Genomic DNA, 23,845 nt, shown 5'->3' on the forward strand with positions numbered 1-23,845 from the left:
CACTGAAATATCAATCTACCAGGAGCACAAGTGCAGTAAAATGGTAATGTAGGTGGTATAGGTTTTTAAGAAAAAATAGGATAATAAATCTGTCATCTATTTATAGGTTATTTTAAAATTTTTTTGAAGTCTTTGTTTAGAATAAGAAATTTCCGACAGCTCATGAAGGCAGCAGTGGCGTTCCACCCACCAATAACAGTGTCCGGTAGCTGTTGCTAGGTAACGATTGTTTGGTGTCGTTGAGTCCCGGTTGAGGAAACGACGGTAGCGTTTATATTTACATCAAAATCTGCTTTTATTAACGAAAAGTGGGCATTTCCTGAGAGAATAGAGAGATAATTGTTTTCAGCTATGGCTCTGGAAACACATGGCGTCCCTCAGCTTGAATTGGAGGCTGTTATTGGGTTCAACGGTAGGTTTTCATTGGAAATTCACCATTGAAATGAACTAGCGTTATTTCATAACAAACCTAACTAGCTAGCTAACTAATTAAATACAACTAGCTAAGCTAGTTAACCAGCTACCTAACGTGCTCATAAAACACTTTTGTTCCAGTTTACAGTCTACCGTGCTGTAGTAGAGTCAGCGTTAACGTTAAGTGATATCTTAAATGTGCCTGTCATTACAAGGATTAACGCTAGTTATATTTTGTTTCTGTCAGGGCACGTAATTTCTGGCCTGAGGGTCCACCGAGACGGAGAGTACCTCATCTATCCTCTGGGGGGCACGGTTATTCTGAAGAGAGTCAAAGATGGGAAGCAGGAGTTCCTGCATGGACATACAAACAATGTGTCCTGCATTTCATTGTCCAGAAATGGGGTTTATATTGCTTCTGGACAGGTCAACTTTATGGGCTTTAAGGTAGCTAACTGTAGTTAGGATATAGTTTCCATGTGTAACAATTCCGTGATGGGTCACACCTAAGACACTTTACCTCCATTTGTTAATGTTATTTGGAACATAAGGAAGCAGTCATTTTTTAGATATGTGAGACATATGTGAGCTTGAATCCATTTAAAGAAAGGACTGGCAAAAACTGGGACCTGGGACCCTGGTTAGGAATAAGTGGGTATAGATAATGGATGGATGGAAGGAGAAAGTGTGTCCAAACCTTTGAGGTAATATTTTGAATATATACTGTATATACATATTTTTCTAGGCCATGATAATTATCTGGGACTATGCACAGCGATCCATCTATGCCCAGTTGGTGCTACACAAAGCCAAGGTAGAGGCACTGGCCTTCTCTCCCAACAGCAAGTACCTGGTGTCACTTGGCGGGCAGGATGATGGCAGGTAAACATCAAGTTTGGTTGCTGCTGTCTGGAGTAAGTTTTCCTTGAATTTAAAAAGAAACATACAGTATGTACAGTCACTCACCTGCACATGCAGTTTTCTCTCCTTGTTGGTTGTGTGAGGGTTTTTGTGTCTATTTTCAGCATAGTATTGTGGAATATTGAGACAAAGCAGGCCATCTGTGGGAGCCCAGCTTCAGCTCAAAGTGCCGGTCACTGCCTCACTGTGCAGTACTCCAACACAAATGACAATATCTTTCTCTCTGCTGGGAGGTGAGTGGTTGCTGAGTGGGTGAGAATTTCCTGCACGGACATACGAGTGCCAGTATTTCATTATCATTGGTCTTTTTTGCTCCGGGTGTGTGCTCGCTGCTGTGTGTGTGCACTTTTGGATGGGTTAAATGCAGAGCACAAATTCCGAGTATGGGTCACCATACTTGGCTACACAAGTCACTTTCACTTCACTTCACTTTCACTTTTTGGGCAGTGGAACATTGCGCGTCTGGGAACTAGACCTCACCAACAGAAAGATCAGACCCACAGAGTGTCAGACGGGAAAGCTGAAGAGAATTGTGAAATGCATAGAGGTATGATGCCAGCAGAGTCTTTCCTCCTCATGAATTTGTTTACGCAGCATATTGAAATAGTTTGGCATTCAGAGGTCCATCTGAAATCTGCAAAATTGCTTTTACTAAAAGTCAGTAAATGATGCTACAAGCACAGTTGCTTAATATACAGCTGACATAATATGAATATTGCTGCAAGAAAGCACATAAGCACACAGTGATTCTTTCATTTTGACTTCTCCAAAATCTTATATTACAACAGATATTAGGTACTTTTGCTCAGGTTGCTTTTGCTTGTTTATATTTTACACAGGTCACAGAGGATGATCAGTACATTTTCTGTGGCACCACCAGTGGAGACATAATGAAAATCAACCTAAAGACTGGACTTCTGAGTGACTTTGGTCCAGTGAAATCAAAGTACAGCCTGGTAGGTCTGAAGTTTATTCTAGTTGCTGCTCACTCATCTTCTGCCTTATAGTCAGTCAAGTCTGTTGCTGCTTATATAAAGGTGATTGAACTGTAATACTGAGGGAATGCTTTGTTTGGAAACACAATGACACCTAATTTATTTAATGTCTTACTGTCATTTCTTCTGTGGACCATTATATACTTTCATTTTTGAAATCAGTCCAGTTTACAACTTTTGGCTTATACTTCCAGGAACTTATTCAGGGAGCTTTGCAGTATTTGACAAGACACCAGGTCTTTGTAGCTGGCTCAGCCTCCTTTAAAGAACTGAAAAGTGATACAATGCTTTGTACAGAATAACTTTTATGGCTCATACCTTTTCTGTACAGGGTGTCAGTGTTCTAAAGATGCTGAAGTCTGGGGATCTGCTTGTAGGCTCTGGATCTGGCACCTTTACTCTGTGTTCTAGGACTAACTTCAAAACTCTGAAGTGAGTCCTACAGCTATAATCGCAATGACAGTGCTAGGCGCAAAGTTCACACCTTTATTTTCTGTATTTCTTTTTTTTTTTTTTTTTTTTTTTACATTAAAACAAATATCTAGTGTGTCAATGTAACATAGAGAGTTTAACCATGTTTATCGTTCATTATTTACTCCTTTTATCCTCCTATGTCACAACAGGGAAGTCCAGTTGGAAAAGGGGGTGACATCCATCGCTCTAAGCGAAGATGGTCAGCAGTTCTTTGTTGGGACAGAAACTGCTCAGATGTACCGATTCAATTATCAGGACTTCAAAGCTGAACTCATATCCTCCAGCCACAGCAGTGCTGTCAAGGATGTAGCCATCTCTTTGTAAGTGGTGACTGACAATTCAGGAAGAAAGAGTCAAAGTACCTGATGACACAACATTTACTGTCTGTTACTTTTGTATGGTTTGTCTCTGAGACCAGCCAGTGAGAATAAAATGGCAAATGGCCTTTTGCCAGCTTTTAACTTTGTCAAGAAATATGTAATCCCAGCTTGACTGATATTAAGAGAAATGAAACCCTGTTATACTGTAAAAGGGCCACTTTGCCCTGGAGCTTGACAAGACACATGTATTTACGATCAGTTTTTAAAATAAGTCATGTTTATGACCACATTTGGAAATTAGTATTCATTTTGTTGCCACATACTGTATCTCCAACAAAATTGGTGTTTTGCAAAGTTTGACATGAGGCTAATATGACACTTTAAAGGCAGGTAACACATCAAAAGGCTTTCCCTACCTTCACTTTGTGCACTGGCCTGCCTGAAATTTGGAGAGAAAGACTTTGTTTTACATACAACAGTTACAACAACAACTGAATCAGCCAGTCAGCCAGTTGCTGATGGACAATTACACTAACAATGCTAGTGATGATTCCTAAGCCTCTAATGATAGTAACTGTATGTCTTTTATGAGCAAATTGTTGATTTATTTCAAATAATGCTTAATTTCATTACCCTGCTGTGTTCACTAGAGGGTGATATATGAATGCCTCATGCATGTCACTCTATCAAAAGGTTAGAAAATTAGTAAATTAGTATTTAATATAGTTATTTGTGTCATGTCAGTTATTATGTGAAAGCTTGATTACTTTTTACTTGACAAATCACTCACAATACCCATGTTCACTTAAGTATAATTCACTTAAGTATAATTCTCTTTTCTCTGTTTTTTGTTTTTCTGGTAGTGGAACATCCGAATTATTTGCAACCTGCTCTGAGGAGGACATCAGGTTGTGGCACATAGACAGGCCCAAAGAGCTACTGCGCATCACTGTACCCAACATGACCTGCAATTCCCTGGACTTCATGGTTGATGGACATAGCATAATCAGTGGTGAGAATCAGGAAGACATAGCTGCAAACAACACATTGGAAAAATATTCAGTGTTTGTTTCAGAGTATGAACTCAGCATAATTAAATTTGTTCCTTTGTTACTGTCCACTAAAATGATGCCATTTAACACACTGAATCAAAACAATAGTCTTAAAAACAGACTGTTATTTTACTATGTTTCAGCATGGAATGATGGTAAGATTCGTGTGTTTGCACCTGAAAGCGGGCGGCTCATGCTCATCATTGACAACGCGCACAGAATGGGTGTGACAGCCATCGCTGGCACCAGGGACTGCAAGAGGATAGTCAGTGGAGGTGGAGAGGGACAAGTAAGGAGACATAGATGGTGCATGAACAAATGTAAAAATGTTCTGATATTGTTCAAAAATAACACAAAACAACACATTGAAATTCTCTGCACTACCATTAATGATGTTACATTTTTGAACTGCAGTGCCAACTTATTTCTGCAAGATATCAGCAGCTGTCAGCTAACAAACACCATGTGTGGTGAATGAATAACTGTTGGTTGCACATCACACTGTTTTCTGGACACTTCCCATTTCCCTAAAAGTGCAAAGATTATTCTCCTTAGTGTTTTCTAAGTACACAAATGTTGTTACTCAGTATATGTCTTTATTATTCATAACCAGAAAATATAAAAAGGCCAAACTGGTCAAAGGAAGATTTTATTGCTTAATGATTTTGTGTAAACAACAGCCATAGGTCCTGTCACAACTACTTAAAACAAATGGTCACAGGATATAATTGGTTATAATTTCATCATACAGATGCAAAACAACACTGTACACGCTTTATAACAAATTGTAATTTGAGCAGTGTGGTGTCTGATTTCACTTTGGCAAATATGAAAAGGAAAAATGTAGTATACTGTATAAGATCATTTTTACAGCGTTTAGGTATTTAATTTTGTATGTAATTCCTGTACAAAATCATTGAAACAAAAAGAGTATTTAATCCAAGCATCCTATCTGATATAAAATCCTGTGAGGTTGAACTTTGAGTTTGGGTTCTGTTGTATTGTGTTCTATTCTATTGTAGGTGCGTGTTTGGGAGCTGAAGTCACGTGGCTATCGGCTGCTGGAGACCATGAAAGAGCACAAAGCCACTGTCACCTGTATCAAAGTTAAGAGTGATGACAAGGAGTGTGTCACTGCCAGCTCTGATGGTGCTTGCATCATCTGGGACATAGTGTGAGTAGCCTGTCTACACAACATTTGTGTGATCTTCTAATTCATTCCTTTTTAATTCAACCCATAATATCATAAAATAGATTTTTCTGAACCAGGTAATTAAAAATCATATTATAGGACATATAATCATCAACTAATCTTATATTATCCTGTAGAAAAATACTATACTTACTAATGATATACATACACTGTGGTCATCAGAAAGACCGTGACTGTGGGAAATAGAGTGCGCCCTCTTAAGGTACATGTTTTTTTACATGTGAGTGCACATCACATTTTACATTCTTGTAAAGTTTGATGAGCCTATGAGACATTATTTTGTTTGATGTAATCAGAGTGAGACACTTTACCATTGCCACATCTGGCCTCTCGTTTTTTTTTTTTTAATCTTCACTTCTCGTTCGCCCTCATCTCATCCTTTAGGCGGTTTGCGAGCCTTCAAATGGTGATTGCCAACACACTGTTCAGGACGGTGTGCTACCACCCAGAAGAATACCAGATCATTACCAGCGGAACTAACAGAAAGGTGTGTTTTGGGATCACCAATACCTTTCACTACCGGATTGGTAGAAAATTGCATTAGTATGTCCTGTTACTTGGTGTCAGAAATCTATCCATGTATCTTTACCTTGAGATTTGGTTTTGTTGGTTGGAACTGACATGGTTGGTTAGGAAAAAACATTTCTATGACTCATAACTCAGCAGCAAAAATCAGGATGCAAAGAGAAGGGCACTCAACAGTCATAATCTAGATGTCTCATTATACTGTTATTATTATTATGATCTCCGCCCTGGTAACATCAGCAAGGGGACGTTTTGCACAATCACACACACTTACATGTTGTTGGGTAAATTCTTTTAACAAATAGACTCAGAGGACGAACTTCTGTAAGATTATATAGAAGTTTTACTTGCAAGGTGTAACAGTCACACAGCACCTTAGTACAGCATGAGGGTCACAGCCCAGTACATCAGTTTTCATGTCCCACAGAAAGACATCTGGGCCCTTATCAAATAGTCAAGGTTAGAGCAAACTTCTCACTGAGAGCAAAAATTATATTTCCACAATACACAATAGGCCCTATTCAGAAGAATTAAACATTTAAATTTCTCTAACACATCCCTCCTGTTTATGCTTAGCATAACTACTATGTGAAAATGTTTAGCAGATCATTAATGATAATTATTCTAGTAAAACACACAGTAAGATCAGAATTACTACTATTATTTATTAAACAAACAAACAAGATCACAATCACAAATCTAAGCTGATTAGCATACTGAAATATAACTTGTAGAAGTGAGAAATATGTCATAACCTTCTGTCTCTATGGGCAAACAGTCATCACAATATCACTTTCTGTGGGAATTTTCAATGCTGGAGTCATTACAGTTCAGAAGTTAAGACAAATTTATTATAGTCGGTGACGGACACAGTCATGTCTTCCTTTATTGGCTCTGGAGGAGTTTCAGGGTCCTGGTCATCCTGTGAAATGGACTGATACATTTGTTTGTTATTGCTGTATCAATAAGGCGTTGATAATGGCCTCTAATACATGGAATGCAACAGCAACCACAGGTAACCAAAATAGCAGTCATCACAGCCATTGAGATGAGCGTGGACTGGATCAGACCACTCCATTTACCAAACATTCCCTCCAGCCAAGAAGTGAAGTTGCTGTTAATACCAGCATTCTCAGCGAGCTCCTCAGATAAGGCTTGGAGTTCTTGTAAAGCTCGAGTGACAGATCCATCTGGGGAAGTGTTGTTAGGAATAAAGGTACAACAAGTAGATCCAAACATTTTACAAACACCTCCCTCCTTAGTCTTAGTCTAATGCCACCCGGTTCTGCCAGGTCATGAGACTAGTTTTACCTGACTGCTCTGCTAAGCCTCTGACGTCATCTCTAGTATAGTTAATGAATCTCTGCTAGTTGTAATACAAATAATTTATCTAGTCAACATTTTTATAAACGGTTGACCACCAAAACAGGAACAATTCAAACCCTGCTGCAACTTGGCTTCTAGCTTTATACTTATCAGGGACTCCCCTGGGCTCCGATGACATTAGTGTACACTCTGTTATCAAAACTAATGGCTGCTGCAGTGTCTCTTTTCACACAGTGTGGGCTGTGTAGGGAAGAACCAGACAGAGGCAACACATAAAATGGCATCACCAATAGTATAAGAGCACAGGTTCCCTGCCAATCAGGTGGGAGTAAGAGCAGGAATAGGTGGCATCAAATAATTCAAAGACATTGTTTACTGGCTGGAGGGCAGGTGGAAGTAAACAGCTGCAGTCTGCAGTTCAAGCCTGTTGGATCATTGTGTGGATTAAGTCTTATCAGTGTAACCACAAATATACTTGTCTGCCCATGTTAGCTGTTCCTGTCGCACATTACCACAGTTAACTACTTTACAAAAATCAAACTGGACAGTTTGAGCCTCATTGGCCTGAAAGATAAAAGTGGGCACATCAGTAGCTCTCTTTGTCCTAGGTTTTCTTTTGGTGTTTTTCATGGCATTACCTGGCTGTTGCAAACCCTTCTCAAAGAGAAACAAAATCAACATAACTGTGGTCAGCGATATGACAGTCAATATTGTCAGTGTCACCCCACAAAATAGTCTAAAGGGGTGCCAGGGTTGATATATTGGACCCTCCATGGCAAAATGTACTTCTGAGCAGTCTTCTCCCCAGGTCACTCTACTCCTCACTCACCTAATTCCTCTGGGTGTGGTTGGTTTCTTCACTGGTTTGAGACAAGTGGTCCCTATTGGTCCCACCCCCCTTTGTAGCCAGACTTCACCACAGGTTAGTTGGAGTTTAGAGTGAGTCCCTGCTGGTTTGACAGAATTACTCAGACAGTACCTTTACCTCTTTACAGTGAGTTAAATGAATCCAGGAAGGTCTTTCAACAATTCTCAAAACCATGAGTGTAGATAGCAGTACTTGGTAAGGTCCTTCCCAGCACAGAGAAAACCAATACTTCCTCTTGATGATTTTTACAAAGACCCAGTCTCCTGGTTTCACTCTAGAGTCAGGTTCAGGCTCAGGACCCTCCTGTTGTGCTTTAATCACAGATACATTTTTATTAGTCAACGTTTTTACCATGTAATCAGCAATGGTCTCAGTCATGGGAACATCGTTCTTAATGAATGGCTTTAACTCAGGAAGATGATAACACTGCAGTAAGATGTTTAATTACCTGATTTACAAAATATGTACCATTATTACAATAGATTTGCTCTGGAATTTCAAATCTGGGAATAATAGTAGTTGTCAGTGTTTTAGCTGATGTTAGTGCATCAGGATGCTTTGCTGGAAACACATCAATCCATTTAGTTAATGCATCAATGCTCACTAAACAGTATTTCTTTCCCTCACAGTTACAGTGGTGTGAAAAAGTGTTGACTGATTTCTTATTTTTTTGCATGTTTGTCACACTTTGTTTCAGATCATCAAACAAATTTAAATATTAGTCAAAGATAACTCAAGTAAACGCATCATGCAGTTTTTAAATGAAACTACATGGCCCTGTGTGAAGAAGTGTTTGCCCCCTAAACCTAATAACTGGTTGGGCCACCCTTAACAGCAACAACTGCAATCAAGCGTTTGTGATAACTTGCAATGAGTCTGTTACAGCACTGTGGAGGAATTTTGGCCCACACATCTTTGCAGAATTGGTGTAATTCATCCACATTGGAGGGTTTTTGAGCATGAACCACCTTTTTAAAGTCATGCTACAGCATCTCAATCGGATTCAGGTCAGGACTTTGACTAGGCCACTCCAAAGTCTTCATTTTGTTTGTCTTCAGCCATTCAGAGGTGGACTTGCTGGTGTGTTTTGGATCATTGTCCTGCTGCAGAACCCAAGTTTGCTTCAGCTTGAGGTCACGAACAGATGACTGGACATTCTCCTTCAGGATTTTTTGGTAGACAGCAGAATTCATGGTTCCATTTATCACAGCAAGTCTTCCAGGTCCTGAAGCAGCAAAACAGCCCCAGACCATCTCACTACCACCACCATATTTTACTGTTGGTATGATGTTCTTTTTCTGAAATGCAGTGTTACTTTTACACCAGACGTAATGGGACACACACCTTCCAAAAAGTTCAACTTTTGTCTCGTCAGACCACAAAGTATTTTCCCAAAAGTCTTGGGGATCATCAAAATGTTTTCTGGCAAAACTGAGACGAGCCTCTATGTTCTTTTTGCTCAGCAGCGGTTTTCGTCTTGGAACTCTGCCATGCAGACCAGTCTCTTTCTTGGGACTGGGCAAGGTTCTCCACTGTTCCATGTTTTCACCATTTGTAGATAATGGCACTCACTGTGGTTCGCTGCAGTCCCAAAGCTTTAGAAATGGCTTTATAACCTTTTCCAGACTGATAGATCTCAGTTACTTTCTTTCTCATTTGTTTTTGAATTTCCTTGTATCTCAGCATGATGTCTAGCTTTTGAGGATCTTTTGGTCTACTTCACTTTGTCAGGCAGGTCCTATTTAAGTGATTTCTTGATTGCGAACAGGTGTGGCAGTAATCAGGCCTGGGTGTGGCTAGAGGAATTGAACTCAGATGTGATTAACAGTTAAGTTATGTTTTAATGGAGGGGCAAACACTTTTTAACACAGGGCCATGTAGCTTTGGATTTTGTTTTCCCTTAATAATAAAAACCTTCATTTAAAAGAAACAAAGTGTGACAAACATGCAAAAAAAAAAAGAAATCAGGAAGAGGGCCAACACTTTTTCACACCATAGTATTTAATATATAATTAAAGCAACAGTATATCCTGTAGAATTAGATCAGTCTGATTTTTTTTTTTTTTAATACAAGATCCATCTACAAACATTGTCATTTCAGCATCTTTATAAGGTGTGTCAGTTTGGTCAACCCTGGGCAACACTCTATTCTCAGTTTCAGCAATACAATCGTGGCCCACCATCCTCAGCTATAGGCATTAATGTAGCAAGATTAAAAGTTATACATCGTTCAATAGTGAGATGTGGCTGTGAAAGCAATGTAGTCATGAGGATAAATGTCTAGCTGGTGGTATGCTATCTTGTTTTGCAACAACAGGAAAGACTGCATGTGGAACCTTTAGTGTCAGAGGATGGAACAACATGATGTTTGCTGAAGCTTGACTGTCATGGTGGCGGAAATAACAGCTTGAATACATACAGGCATTGCTCTTGCTATTGAATCCAATTGGGTAGAATAATAAGCAATTGGCCTGTTTTTGTCCCTATAAGGCTGAGTCAGCACTGAAGTCATGTGACCATTCTTACAATTAAGTTTTCATAAAACATTTTTCATGATTAGGCAGTCCTAAAATAGAGGTATTGGTCAGGGTCTTTTTAAGACCATTAAAGGCTTTTTCTGCAATCTCAGTCATTTTATTTTATCATAAGTTGCCATAGGTGTGTCATAAATCACTTTCAACAATGGACTAGACAACTCTGAATAGTTTGGTGTCCATGCTCTGCAGAAGTTTGTCATACCTAGGAAAGACATCATCTGTCTTTTAGTTTGTGGTTTTGGTGCTTTAATTATAGCTTCTTTTCTGTGTGAGTCTAGAGCTCTCCATTGCTGTGAAAGGTCGTGACCTAGGTATTTAACTTCCTTTTTCCACAGCTGTAGTTTGTTCTTACTCACTTTGTGTCCCTATTCTGTCAGAAACTTAAGCAGAGCTATGGTGTCTGTTTTACATTGTTCTTGTGTTTCAGAGCATATCAAAATATCATCTACATACAAACAAAAACTTAGCTATGAATGGATTTACAAGCTTTTGTACCAAAAAGGATTCTTATCTTCAGGCGTTGCACCAGCAATGTAACTTTAGCTTTTTTTTCCTTAAAGCATAATTTAAGTTACTTCTTCATGACTCAAATGTTAGCTTCAGTCAGATGTGAGTCTTGTAGTTTTTTCTGCGGTTCAATGTGTGTATTTTGACCTTTTTTTTTTGTTGTCTAATCACGCAGAGTAGCCTGCATCTCCCTCCTGCTGTGTCTTTCTCTGTGGGCAGCTCTTAGCCCAGTGGCCTGTCTTTTCCACAGACGTAGCAGTAGTCATGATCAACTATCTGCTGTCTGCCAGGTCTCTGGCCGCGACCTCGTCCCTGTCCCCTGCCCCGGCTCTCACACCATGGCTTGTCACCCTGGAAATAACACTCAGAAACCATTTCATTATCATAGTCAGTGAAAAGCACTTGAGTTGTTTTCCTAACTCTCTTTTGTGCTTTTTCTCTTTGTTGGAGGACAGTAGCTGCATACACAGCATAATTTTTAAGTTTGCCAGTCAGTTTGATGCTTTCAGATAAATCCTGAAATTTCAGGTTTGAGGCCATTTAAGAAGGCATTCTTTAACTGCTGCGTATATGGCCCATCCCCATTTTCTGCAGCACCTTCAGGTACTGATATTCCACTATGAGTGTTAAACACCTGTTAAAATAAGCCAACACTCCCTCAATATCTTCAGCATAAGGAGATCGAGGCCGAGGCACAGGATCAGATGGAGCTGTGGGAGGTAATATTGCTCCACCGACAGCACCCTCCTCTCCCTGGACGTATGGAGGAAGCTGAGCCAGTGGTGGATTATTAGGATGAGGAGGTGGTCTACAGCATGATATTGTTTGTTCATCTGCAAATTCAACAGTTTGCCCTAAATACAATGTTGGTGAAGAGGCTTTTAACTGTTTTTCTATTTGCTCCTGTCTCTCTTCTCCTTCCTTTCTCTTTCCCTCTCTGTCTACTCTCTGCCTCCTTTAACCATTCCTGTGCTGCAAACAGCCTTTCTTTTCTCTTATCCTTCTGATTTCCCTTAGTCTTACACTTTATGCCCTTCACTAAGTTTCTACAGTCATCACAGTTTAACTTCCCTGAATACTCATATTTATTTTTCCATTTTTCTAATTTTTCTCTTTTTAGGATCCTTTTGATGCATCCATTTTGCGTCACCAGTGATTAGTTCTTCTAATGTAGTATTCTTATTACCCATTTTATTTCTTTATATTCAGTTACTATTATTTTATACTCACTGCTATTTATTTATTTATTTATTATTATTATATTATCATACACTTATTATTTTAAAAGGCTCCTTCTCCCCTTTTTTTAATTAATTAAATTTTTTACATTTTTATGTTTTTATATTTTTATTTTTGGTAACAATACTCTCTTTTGGCCTTATGCTCAAAAGCACTTTCAACGCTACACCGGGGTTCTTTTTGTTTCGGGTCTCCCACAGACCGCGGGGTTAGTTTACTTTGGGTCTCCCACAGACTGCTTTATGGGTTCGTCCCGAATTTGTGATTTCCTGAGAGCCCTGCTTGGTTTTACCTGAATACGTTTGAGCCAGTGGCCCCGAGGCCACACAAATTTTGGTTTTGTTTGAATTCCAGAACTCAAGTCAAGTCAATGATATTTTTAGTCAGAGTTTCCTTTTGAAGCCACTGACCTCTCAGCTTGGTCAGAGTTTCGTTTTGAAGCCACTAACCTCACAGCTTGATGTGAGTTACTAACCCATTGAGACTCAGCTTGCATGACCTCAAGGACCCAGGACCCACCTGGGGCTCCCAGAGAGCCAGAAACTCCCAGAGACTCCCTTCACACCAAAATCAATAATTTCACTTAAGTTTTAAGTCCCTACTCAATTCACTTATTGACTTATAAAATTTCTCTTACCTTAAAGGAGTCCGTCTCTGGTCTCTCTTTTCAAAATTCAATCGCGTCACTCCTCTCCCCTCACAGCAGATCCCAGCCTCTCAATGCTCCAAACTGTTCCCTTATGGGTCCAGGGCAGAGGGCTTTCAGTCAGGAGTATTAGACTCCCCCGTGCATAGTTTGTAGGTCCAAACCTGGAAGGAAGAGGAGATATTGCGAACCCGGACGAGCCCCCAAGTTGTTAGGTAAATTCAGAGGACGAACTTCGGTAAGATTATATAGAAGTTTTACTTGCGAGGAGTAACAGTCACACAGCACCTTAGTACAGCATGAGAGCCACTGGCTGCTTTATTTTATGGTAACACAAAAGGGAGGTGATTTCCCACAGAAAGACATCTGGGCCCTTATCAAATAGTCAAGGTTAGCGCAAACTGTTCTCACTGAGAGCAAAAATTATATTTCCACAATACACAATAGACCCTATTCAGAAGTGTTTCAGTTATACTAAAGTAAGGTGGATTAGGTCACAGGAGGGTAAACATTTTAATTTTTCTAACACATGTCCATAGATTAGTTTGAAAAGCTTGAAACTTGTGTCTCAGCTAAACATAATTACACCATTGTGTTGACTGCTAGTCGCTGTGGCAAAAACCCTCAGTCTGTTATTTTGTGAGTAATTTTGATTATCTCAGCAGTGCTTATTTACATAAGATCAGAAGTTCAGAATGGAAGAATCAAATGCTTGTTGCTTTGATTGTGCACTTCATCCACGCCCCTTGAACCCGGCCACACGCTAGACCCATATTGTTGCCTCCCCTGCATGCTGAGAGGTGAGGACAAGTTGTGCTGATTAACACAGTGCTGTGGATGTGCTGAGTGAGCCGAGAGAGAGAGAAAAGGAGGGATTCATGAAAGAGGGGGAACGAAGAGAAATAGAGGGGAGCGCTGTGGTATTTATGCCTTCCTGCGGATGTGCCCATGCCACCCAAGTGCCAGCCAGATCCACCATCTGCTCATCCCAGGACACAGGCGCTCTGTCTAGGAGAACAAATACCAATACTCTCTCTCTCTCTCTCCTTCCTTACTCTGCTCCCTTCATTACATCCCAGCATGTCTCTGTGAGTAAATTCAGAGTGAGTAGACTGACAAAACTGAGAGAAAGGGTGCAGAGAGTGTCAAAGAGTAAAAAACAGACAAGAGAAGTGGAGGGTCAGGGAGAGGTTGTTTTAATAGGATAGAATTTGTGAGGAATGATTATGGGGCTCATGCATGAATTTGCACAATGAACATGATGCTGGTGCACCCATATGCTTCCATATGTTGTTTCAGGAATAATAGGCTTTTGGTTAATTTTAGATTTGCTATTAACGCTATTAATGCTATTAATGCTATTGATTCTTGCAGCACACTGAAGTCTGTGTGAGTCATTTTGAATGTATATTTAAAGGATTGTGGAGTCAGGTCTTACCCTGGTTATACGGTGAGCATTGCCAACGGTGTGCCCAATGTTTCAGAACTGCTTGCTGCATGTAATTAATTTCCTGGTGGCCCGTGTCATGGCTGTAGGCCAGTTTCCCAGGCTGTGGTAGAGGGAACACAGATGGGCCAAGACAATTCACACAGGTGGGAGTTTCTAATAAGTTGAAATGAGATGAGGGAGGAGGGAGAGGCTGTGACTGTAGCAACAAGGAGGAGATGGAAGATGGCATGGGGAGATTAAGGAGGAGTGTTCCAGTAACTTGATATAAATAGAAACGTTTCTCATAGACAAAGGGAAGTAGTTTAGTTGTATTCTTGGGGACACTTCTTTGTTTGGTGTTTGTTGAAAACGTTGCTTAAATTGTTTCATGTTGGTAAACTCAACTGAATACATTTGCATAATCCATGCTGATGTGAGCCTTACATTCTGATTTCAGTTAAACCAGGAAGTTATAAAAATGAACTTACAGGAACTTTCTATTTGGTGTTCATAATGAACCATTTTCCCCTCTGGCGATGGCTGTGTTTTCCTAAATTATCTTTTGCAAAGTTATTTTGTGGCAATATTAACATCAGCAAGCCATTCCGTCTGAATAAACCGAGCTGAGGCAGAGGAACACTGTAGGCTTAAACGGCCCGCACTGACATGTTCCTGTGGCTTTTACAGCCATCTCATTGCTTTGAGAATCACTCTGCAGTAAATAAGATTCTTTTTTCACTAAGCATTTGTTCCTCTTTCATTACTTTGTAACCAAGAGTATTTGATATATCTGTGTGACAGTACATTTCCCCTGCTATAATGCATCATATGCAGGGAAATGCAATCCTGTCTCAGAGCCTCTTCTTAGAAATGTTGGCCTTTTCCTGAGCAGCTGTGAGTAACGCAAACTTCCTCTTACACAGACCTAGCCTATGTAATTCTACACATGAGTCCATGTAATTAGGGTAAATATTAAATTTTGTATATTGTTTATTAGCAACATCACAGTCAGGCTACATGTTGACATTTCAGTAATTACATTTTTGGTGTGTGGTACTTTTAATGCTTTATCAACTTTGAAGTGCAAGCTGTTTCGCCTGTGTTTTACTAACTTTGAAAAGGCTCCTGGACATTTAAACACACACAGTGCTTGAGGTGCCACTAAATCTTCAATCACAAAAGCTGTCAGAAGACAGGTTTTAATGATCGAATCCATCTGTCATTTGTTGTGCTTTTAGTGTCCTTTTGGACACGGGGGCTTTTATAAACAATGCAGGTGATGAATGTGTAACACCCATGGCTATATTTCAAGGTTTCTGCATGTTAATCTCTTACACAGATTATATACTGGGATGTGTACGATGGCACAGCTATCAGAGAACTGGAGGGCTCGCAGTCTGGAGCCATCAATGGCATGCATATTACACAGGATGGCAAACACTTTGTGACAGGTATGGCGTATTACGCATCTGCTGCTTGTTACTTTCCTCCTATTGCTATTTTTTGTGATTTTGTTATAAATATAACTCAACCAAAAATAAAGCAGGAATCTAGATTATTTAATTATTTTAGACCCCCAGTTTGTTGCTGGTCATAGTCATGTTCAAATCTAAAAATGGTCCTTTTTGTAAATCAATTCAGGTAGTTCCTTTTAACTTAAGAACTGTGTCATTTAATTCTTTGACATTTCTTTTCTGTTTTATTTTCAAGGGGCCTTTTTACTCATGAATATTAGTGTGCCTTTATCTCTTCGGCACCTTTGTTTTCCTTACGCCTACTGACAGTGCAATACATGCACTGCACAAACTTCTGTGGAGTTATTAATATAATTTTCACCTTTTCATGCCAGGCGGAGATGACAAACTAGTGAAGGTGTGGGACTACATGGAAGGTGTAGTAACCCACGTAGGGATAGCACATGGTGGCAGTATCACCAGCATCAAGATCTGCTCCAACAACCACACCTTAGTCAGCACCAGTGCAGATGGAGCTATTCTGCGGTGGAGGTTCCCTCACCCACTAGAAGCAACATAAACTTTTTATCCAATACCACCACACTCTCTCTCATATGTTTTCAAAATTCTGCCTTAGTCTTTCATCTGACCTAGCTAATGTTCCCATGAGAAGTCAACATCTGAAGTTAATATCACTGAATGTGTTTTAGCCCTGCCCAGATGAAATAAATGTATTTTGACTAAGCATCTGTGAAAATATGTTTTCTTTTTCAGCAGAGATATGTAAGTAAAAAGATTACACTTCTTGAGCAATATAGTCTTTTATGTGGACATCTTTTACAGAAGCTGAAAAGATAGAACTTATTCTTCACATACTTTGTCAATGCAATAAAATCTGAATATAAAAACAGGCTTTATTATACAGTACATTTAGTGCATAGTTTATCCAGACAGGATTCCCCTGCTGCTACAGAGACAAGGAAGTGGCTTGGATTCTTGGCTAGTTAGTCACTCGGCTGCTGTCAGCTTATCTATTACCAGTGATTTCCTGAAGGATAATTGTTAAAGAGGGAAGCAACATAATGGAAATCTTCTCTGACATTCTCTAATCTAAACCCATTCTACTCCCTATTCCTTTAAATGACTAATCCAAATACGTAATAATCACCCCTACCTCCTCAAAAATGAAAATAACAAAACAGCAGTATAAATTATGGCAGCAGAAACAGCCTAGGATCAGTACAAAAGGACATCTCTCTTTCCCCTTTTCCTGTGTATAAACAGAGGACATCAACAGCATGAGTGGAAAAAAAAAAGCTTTAACGTTTTTTTTTTCCTACGATGGTGTATGCTTCCTAACAATGGTGGAATAAGAGCAAGAGGGAAATTATGGAAATATTGGACAGGGCTCTGACTGTCTATTTCAATAAATTGGCACATCTGGCCCACTAAATTCAATCTTAGTACTGGTGAGCTGTGAAATGAACCTTCAGATGATTAGAATCTGAATATAGCACAAACGATGCTGGATCCCCATTGAAAAACAGAACTGCACATAACATGTCTGGCCAAATGCTTCTCTAACATCCATTTTACTTTGTGGAGCTTCCAGGGTACAGTAGCAGCAGCATTAATGTGCACAGAGTCGAGACAGTGGCCAGGCTATTTATAGGATACATCTGTCTGTAAATGCTGGTGTGTTCTAGACAAGGTATTTCAATGCCAGGATACACACTAGTGGACAGTCTCTTTAGCAAAAATGGAAACACACTGTGTAGAGGAGCAGGACCCTGCACTGGTCTGTGCATCTGGACACATCTGGAGCTTGTTTCATACTGTATGTAAGTGGTCATGGAGAAGTTTAGAGATCATTGGTCACAATTTGGCCACTTTCAGTGGATCTATAATTTCAAAAAATGTAATCAACGTTTTCTTTGTTTCACCTGCTGAGGATGTTAAGGCAGGTGATGCTGTAATTGGCCCTACAGGGGGCAGTTTGAGGCCACAGTGCCTAACACCTTTTAATGACAGCTACTTCCTTATTCCCAGTGTAATAAACACGATATGTAAAGTTTTATGCTCTTTACAGTAACAACACGCACAGTATACACCACAACTGAAATATACTCTCTAAGTAGAGTAATCCACGTTAATTAAATTCGTGTCTGAGGGGAGAGTAGACAAGGGGGCCTCCAAATAGAAACTTGTTCATCGTAGCTCCACAGACCGCAGAGGAGGGAGGGAGGGAGGGAGAACTAGCGGCGGTGAGAGAGCACAAGACCGCCAGGCGCACGTCCCAGCGCTGAGAGCCATCGATGAGGAAGTGTAATGAACCTGCGGTGGAGCAGGAGCCAAGCAGCTCATCTCTGTAGTTTCTGGAGAGGAGCGTCACGCGACAAAACGCGTGGACTGGGGGACAACAGCTCACTGGGAATTATCCTGGATGTCACGGGAATCAAACCAGTAAGCATGTGCCTTATTGTCACCGAGTTGGGGCCACCTCAGCGGTGAGATTTTGTGGAGGAGGAGGGGTAGACAGCCTGGCAGACAGGTGCGAGTCCACAGCCTGTTTCATTTTCTCTCGGTCCTGCTAAGTAACAGCCATGGAGACGCGCAAGGAGAACAAGATAAGAAAACAACCCATGAAACCCAAATCCACAACGCGCAAAGAGAAGAAATACAAAAGCGGGAGGTTTATCAGGAGGAAATCGCTGCGTTCTTTTGGGAATTTCATGGGAAGGATCCTTAAAACTTTGGGCACTTTGGCGCACTTCGGCGACAACGAGCCTCCGGACGCGGAGGACGACGACGGCGGTTTCGGTCAAAGCGCGTCTGGGGGCTTCAAAGACGACTGTGCGCAGATCTCCAGGGAGGGGACTGTGAAGAAGACCTCCACGGCGGTGACCTCTTCCCACAGCTCGGTGAAAGAAAGGCTGTCATGGTGCTACGGCGACAAGACCCCCGGGGTGTTGGGACTGAAGAACCACGGCAACACCTGCTTCATGAACGCCGTGGTTCAGTGCCTCAGCAACACGGACCTGCTGGCCGAGTACCTCGGTTTGGAGCAGTACAAGTCGGATATGTGCCACAGGAGCGTGAACGGGGAGGTGGGAGGAGAGGAGCCGCAGACCGCCAGGGGAGAGGTGACCGAGCAGCTGGCATCGCTGGTTCGAGCACTGTGGACGCTGGAGTACACGCCGCAGCTGTCTGTGGAGTTCAAGGTGAGGACAAGCCATGTTTCTTTATCAGGCTGTGGCTCTGTTGCATTGTGGTTTCTCTGAAGTCCTGTGTCTTAATAGACAGTGGACAGGTTTCTGCTGCACCGCTGAGGGGGCGTGACAGGATTTCACAGAATCAATGTTTCCTCAACAAGTTTGCAATATTTTTCTCTGGCCAGTGTCAGCCTTTATAACTATCACACAGATCAGTGTTTATGTAGCCTGCAAATTCTGGCTTTAAATGTTACTAAGAAATGAATGATAACCAACTAAAATCCTGCTAACTGGACAAAGACAGACCTTTCAGTTTTAAATGGATGAAATTCTCTCCATCTCTCTACAATAACCCATACAATAACCAACAAACATATTTTTAGATTTTTTTTTATATTAAAAATCACCAACAAAAAATTCAATTTACTGAAATACTCAGAGCTTTTATTACTTTGGACTATGGAGAAGCCCCTTTGGCAGAAATTACGGGTCTTTAGTCTTTTCAGGTGAGTCTGTAAAAGCTTCACACACATGGATTTGAGCAGATATGTCTAGTCTCTTCTTTGGGGTTGTAAGTCTCGGATTTGACTGGACCACCAAAGGTTTTGGGGTCATCCCAGCCTCACGTCACATGCACTCGAGCAAGTTTTCTTCTAGGAGCTCTATGCACTTGGCTGCATGTTACCTCAGTTCTGACCAGTCTCATAGTCCCTGCTGCTGAGAACCCCCCATAGTTTGATATTCCTACTGTACCACCATGCTTCACTGTAGGCCTGGTATCAGCCAGGGGATGAGCTGTTGTGCTTGTTCTGCCAAAGGAGTTCAGTGTGGCAAAATCCAAGCAGGCTGCCAAATGCCTTCTCCTGGTTTCTGTCAAGCTGCTCTACCCTAAAGGCCTGATTGATGAAGTGCTGCTGAAATGGTCCTTGCAGCAGGTTTTCCATCTCTGCAGAGGATGTTTAAAGCTCCTGGGAACACTGACATATTTAGAAATAGGTTAGCATAATGGGCACCATGGTGGGATAGGCTCCAGCAGATCCCTGTGACCCTGGTTAGGAGTAAGAGGGTACAGATGATGGATGGATGTTTGTGTGATTGCCCTGATCAATGCCTCAACACAGTTTTATCCCAGAGGCCCCACAGTGTTCCTGGGTCTTCATGACTTCATTTGTATCATGACATGCTGGTTGAACAGTGGGACCTTTTATACATAAACATGTGCCTTTCTTAATATATACTCCAGAGAGAGGGAGGAAGAAGGGGCCAATAGGTTACTCACCATACTCCTGCTCTTGACAAAGAGATGTCATTATACTTGGGCTACATCACTGAAACACATTGTTTTGCTGGTTATCTAGGTCATTTGTGTCATAATGGCTTTAGTGCAAATTCTGTGTCCCATACCCTGATACTACAACAGCAACATGTCAGGATGACTTTCTGGGATTTGTAAACAGTGTTAAAAAACCCCAAAAAACAGTCTGTATTAACAAAACAAATATTTGAGGTGCATATTTGATTTAAAGTAGTTCACAGGTGCAACAGTCAAACTGGGTGTCCTGTTTCTGTGCATAAAGGCGCTCAGGTCATGTCTGAGTGTTTTATATGGGAGGAGATGGCCAATATAGTCATGTGAAATCATAAACCTCACACCACTTTGCCTCACGGCTCTGACTCTTTATTATTGTTTATTAAACTGACAGTGGTTTAGTGTGGGTTACTGATTACACACACAGGCTGCAGTGTCTCCGCCTCACCTGCCCAACAGCCCAGCACTTCAGGTGGTTTGTCTGCATTCCCAACCTTGTGAGGTGAGGGGAATTCAGACAGTTCTTATTACACAAACTGCAAATGCAAAGAATGAAAATGCACATAAATGCATTAGTGATGTAGAGACTACATTGGAATGGTGCTAAATTAATTTAACAAGTGTAACCCCTCTGCCTTCCCTCTGGACTTATTGGATGATAGTCAGACTTTCTGATTGGTAAGTGCTCTGTCGTATCAGCTGCCTGGGTGGAGTTAAAGGGGAGGGAGTATCCAACTTGTGCAAAAAAAAAAAAAAAAAAAGTACAGACAAGCACACAAGGTCACATTTGGGAAAACAGAGTGGGATATCATTTATAATAGAAAAGGTTGTTATTCATGGCTTTGACTTTGTTCTTCACCTACAACCAGAAGTTAACAATAAATGAATAGCTTGTATATGAGAGACAGAGAGAGAGTCTATTCCAAAGCTAAAAGAGAAAGTTAGCTTTAGTTAGCTTAGTTATTACAGAAGAAAAGTGATATTAAAAATACAAAAAATGCATGTAGCTGTGGTGGTATGGATCATTAATGCTGAGCACCCGTGTGCATGGAGGATTTAAAGAGCAGGTTTCACACTTTCTCATGTGCTGCTTCACCTGGGGAGTGTCTGCTTCCTTTCAAAGTTTGTGATGGGGGGAAAAACATCAAATCACTCATGGTCATGAAACATATATGGAAATGGTTGCATGTATAAATACTTAATATATTTACTCTGCACAAAATGCAAATTGTTCAAGTTCTCTTGATGTCAACGTGTGAAAAAATATAGTGATTCTCCTGATGAGCAGTCGTGCTGCACTGAAAACATCACTGCAGCATGAGTTCTCAATTTACAGGCAGTCAAACTGTCACAGGATGCTCAGTTCAATCTCAGTGTTCATTAAGGATTACAATGGGTCAAATATGGTGGCTGATATTAGTCAGTGTAATGGCCATCTGCTGCAGGGAAATACTGCCTTTGAACTGAATGTCTGAATGGGCTGCCCCATGTGTCAGACAAGCGTGTTCACTCTTTCCTCTATTTTGCCTAATACTTCTCATCATTGCTGGCTGCATTAGCAAACATGTCCTTCGCTCCCTTTTCTTGCCTCGCCTCATCGCATCAACACGGCCATTTGTGTCCGTCTGCTCATCTCAGGGTGAAGAAGGAGAAAGGGCACTTACTGTAGGAAGCGCATTCACCTTGGAAGAGGAGGATGCCCCCTGCTGAGATGTCTTTAGTGCTGTGCACTCAGAGAGATGGAGAAAGGGGGAGGAAGAGACACTGCTGGTGCTGTGGTTCCCCCAGTTTGTGGAAAACAGAGACAGACAAGTATGATAGCTGATCATTATTGCCTATTTAGTTATACTTTAAGAGAGAGGCTGGTCTGCAAAGAAGTGAAAAAAGAAACTTTTCTCTAAGAGAAGGGTTTCTGTAGTACATTTTCTAGCCTTTCTGTTTTGCAATAATGATTAGGGCTGAGTAGGAGTGATGAGCTTGTCAGTAGAAGTCACAAAATCTTAACTGAAGTTACTGGGATAACCTCAGGCTTTTTACAGAGATATACCAGGGTTATTTGTCAGCATTTAAATAAATGTCGCGTGCATCTTCCTGAAAAGTTTCACTTGGAGGTGGATATCAAGTTTTGTTTTACCTTATCAAAGCCCAGTGACTCTGTGTAATACCATGGCACTTACTCCTCCATCTAAACTCATGTTCAGCCACAACAAAAAAATTGCTATCCAGCATCACCCAGGCCAGAATCCCAAATATACTTTTTATCATTCCATGCAGCTAATTGAAGATATTTTGAGTTGAATATGTGAGTAATGGGTTTTTGAATTCAGAGTGTGCGTGTGAATTGCCAAACATTAGACATTACACTTTTACATTTTCTGTTCATTATGGCGAACATGTTAAAAAGCAGACAGGTTTAAGATAAAGACCAAGAAATGAGGAAAACTAACGTGGTGTCCATCCAAATGCATCTAATCTTACAATTTATTTTGAAATTTTAGTTTTCAAAGGACAAAATCTGCAAGTTTGCCATAACTGCCTCACCAAACATTTGATAGTGATGAAATCTGGAGGGATGAAGTGTCCCTTTATTGGTTGCTCTAGAAGTCGTCTACATCACTTTAAATTGACGGGAGCCTTTTCTTTTACTGCTTTAAACCCCTGACCTAAAGGGTTTAACAACTCAGTAACTACTTTTAGAAGTTGTAGCGAGGAGTCTGGATTCATCTCTTTACGCCTGACAGAATGCAGCTCTGTGAGGCCAGAGGAGCTCAGCCGGAGAAGATGAAGCCTGGTGTTTAAAGGAGTTTTGTTTGTTCTGGGAGTTCAGGAAGTGTGTGACAGAGAGACAGGACAGTGAGACTGATGGTTTGTTTGTCTTTTCTTGTCTCTGCTCGCCTTCAAGGACCGCTCTTACTCTCGCTCTTCATGCTGAAGATGTATACATTGTTTGTAGGCAGACAGACACACATGCACACATATAGCAAAGGGGATGTGCACCACCTGAATTCTCTGTGCTGAATTTGCACAGTGGGGCTGCCTCTCATTTCAGTTTGATTTTAGCTTTTTTTCAGCAGAGCAGATGGGGACTTTTTTTTGTTTTTTGAAGATTTCAGCAGCGTACCAGCCAGAAGATTTAATTTTCTGTCTTCAAGCACATATATATATATATATATATATATATATATATATATATATATATATATATATGTGTGTGTATGTATATAATTATGTGTACTTTTTATTTTTGGCCATTGACATGCAGTAGGATTCAGGTGGATGTGAAAATAATAATGCTTCAAATACTTCATCGCATAACTATAAAACACAAGCTAGGCTACTTACGAGTGCTGTAACAGAGCCATGATATCCTGTTTGGAAGCAGCATGCATTCCCACGACTCAGTG

At 40.7% G+C, this 23,845-nt stretch overlaps 2 protein-coding genes across 3 annotated transcripts in view; both read left to right on the plus strand.

The window, feature by feature from the left end:
• The first annotated feature begins 236 nt into the window (after window positions 1-236).
• On the plus strand, window positions 237-16,665 carry cfap52 (cilia and flagella associated protein 52). 2 transcript variants are annotated; one of them, XM_026304058.1, is made up of 14 exons: window positions 237-412; window positions 662-861; window positions 1,160-1,296; window positions 1,440-1,568; window positions 1,783-1,882; window positions 2,175-2,291; window positions 2,662-2,762; window positions 2,954-3,124; window positions 3,988-4,136; window positions 4,320-4,465; window positions 5,199-5,350; window positions 5,774-5,876; window positions 15,806-15,917; window positions 16,316-16,665. In XM_026304058.1, exons 1-14 carry the CDS (start codon window positions 352-354, stop codon window positions 16,498-16,500), a joined length of 1,863 nt encoding a protein of 620 aa, XP_026159843.1. In that variant the 5' UTR covers window positions 237-351; the 3' UTR covers window positions 16,501-16,665. The 2 variants fall into 2 exon arrangements, with proteins under 2 accessions (XP_026159843.1, XP_026159844.1); XM_026304059.1 differs by lacking the exons at window positions 237-412; window positions 662-861 and adding an exon at window positions 1,060-1,118.
• A 1,569-nt stretch (window positions 16,666-18,234) lies between these two features.
• Window positions 18,235-23,845, plus strand: part of usp43a (ubiquitin specific peptidase 43a) — a 112,191-nt gene continuing 106,580 nt past the window's right edge. Inside the window, exon 1 of the mRNA XM_026303761.2 lies at window positions 18,235-19,141. Coding sequence (XP_026159546.1) covers window positions 18,524-19,141 — 618 coding nt within the window. The 5' untranslated portion in view covers window positions 18,235-18,523. The remainder of the gene's footprint in view (window positions 19,142-23,845) is intronic.

Source organism: Mastacembelus armatus, chromosome 1 (assembly GCF_900324485.2).
Source record: "Mastacembelus armatus chromosome 1, fMasArm1.2, whole genome shotgun sequence".
Classification (NCBI taxonomy): Eukaryota; Metazoa; Chordata; class Actinopteri; order Synbranchiformes; family Mastacembelidae; genus Mastacembelus; species Mastacembelus armatus.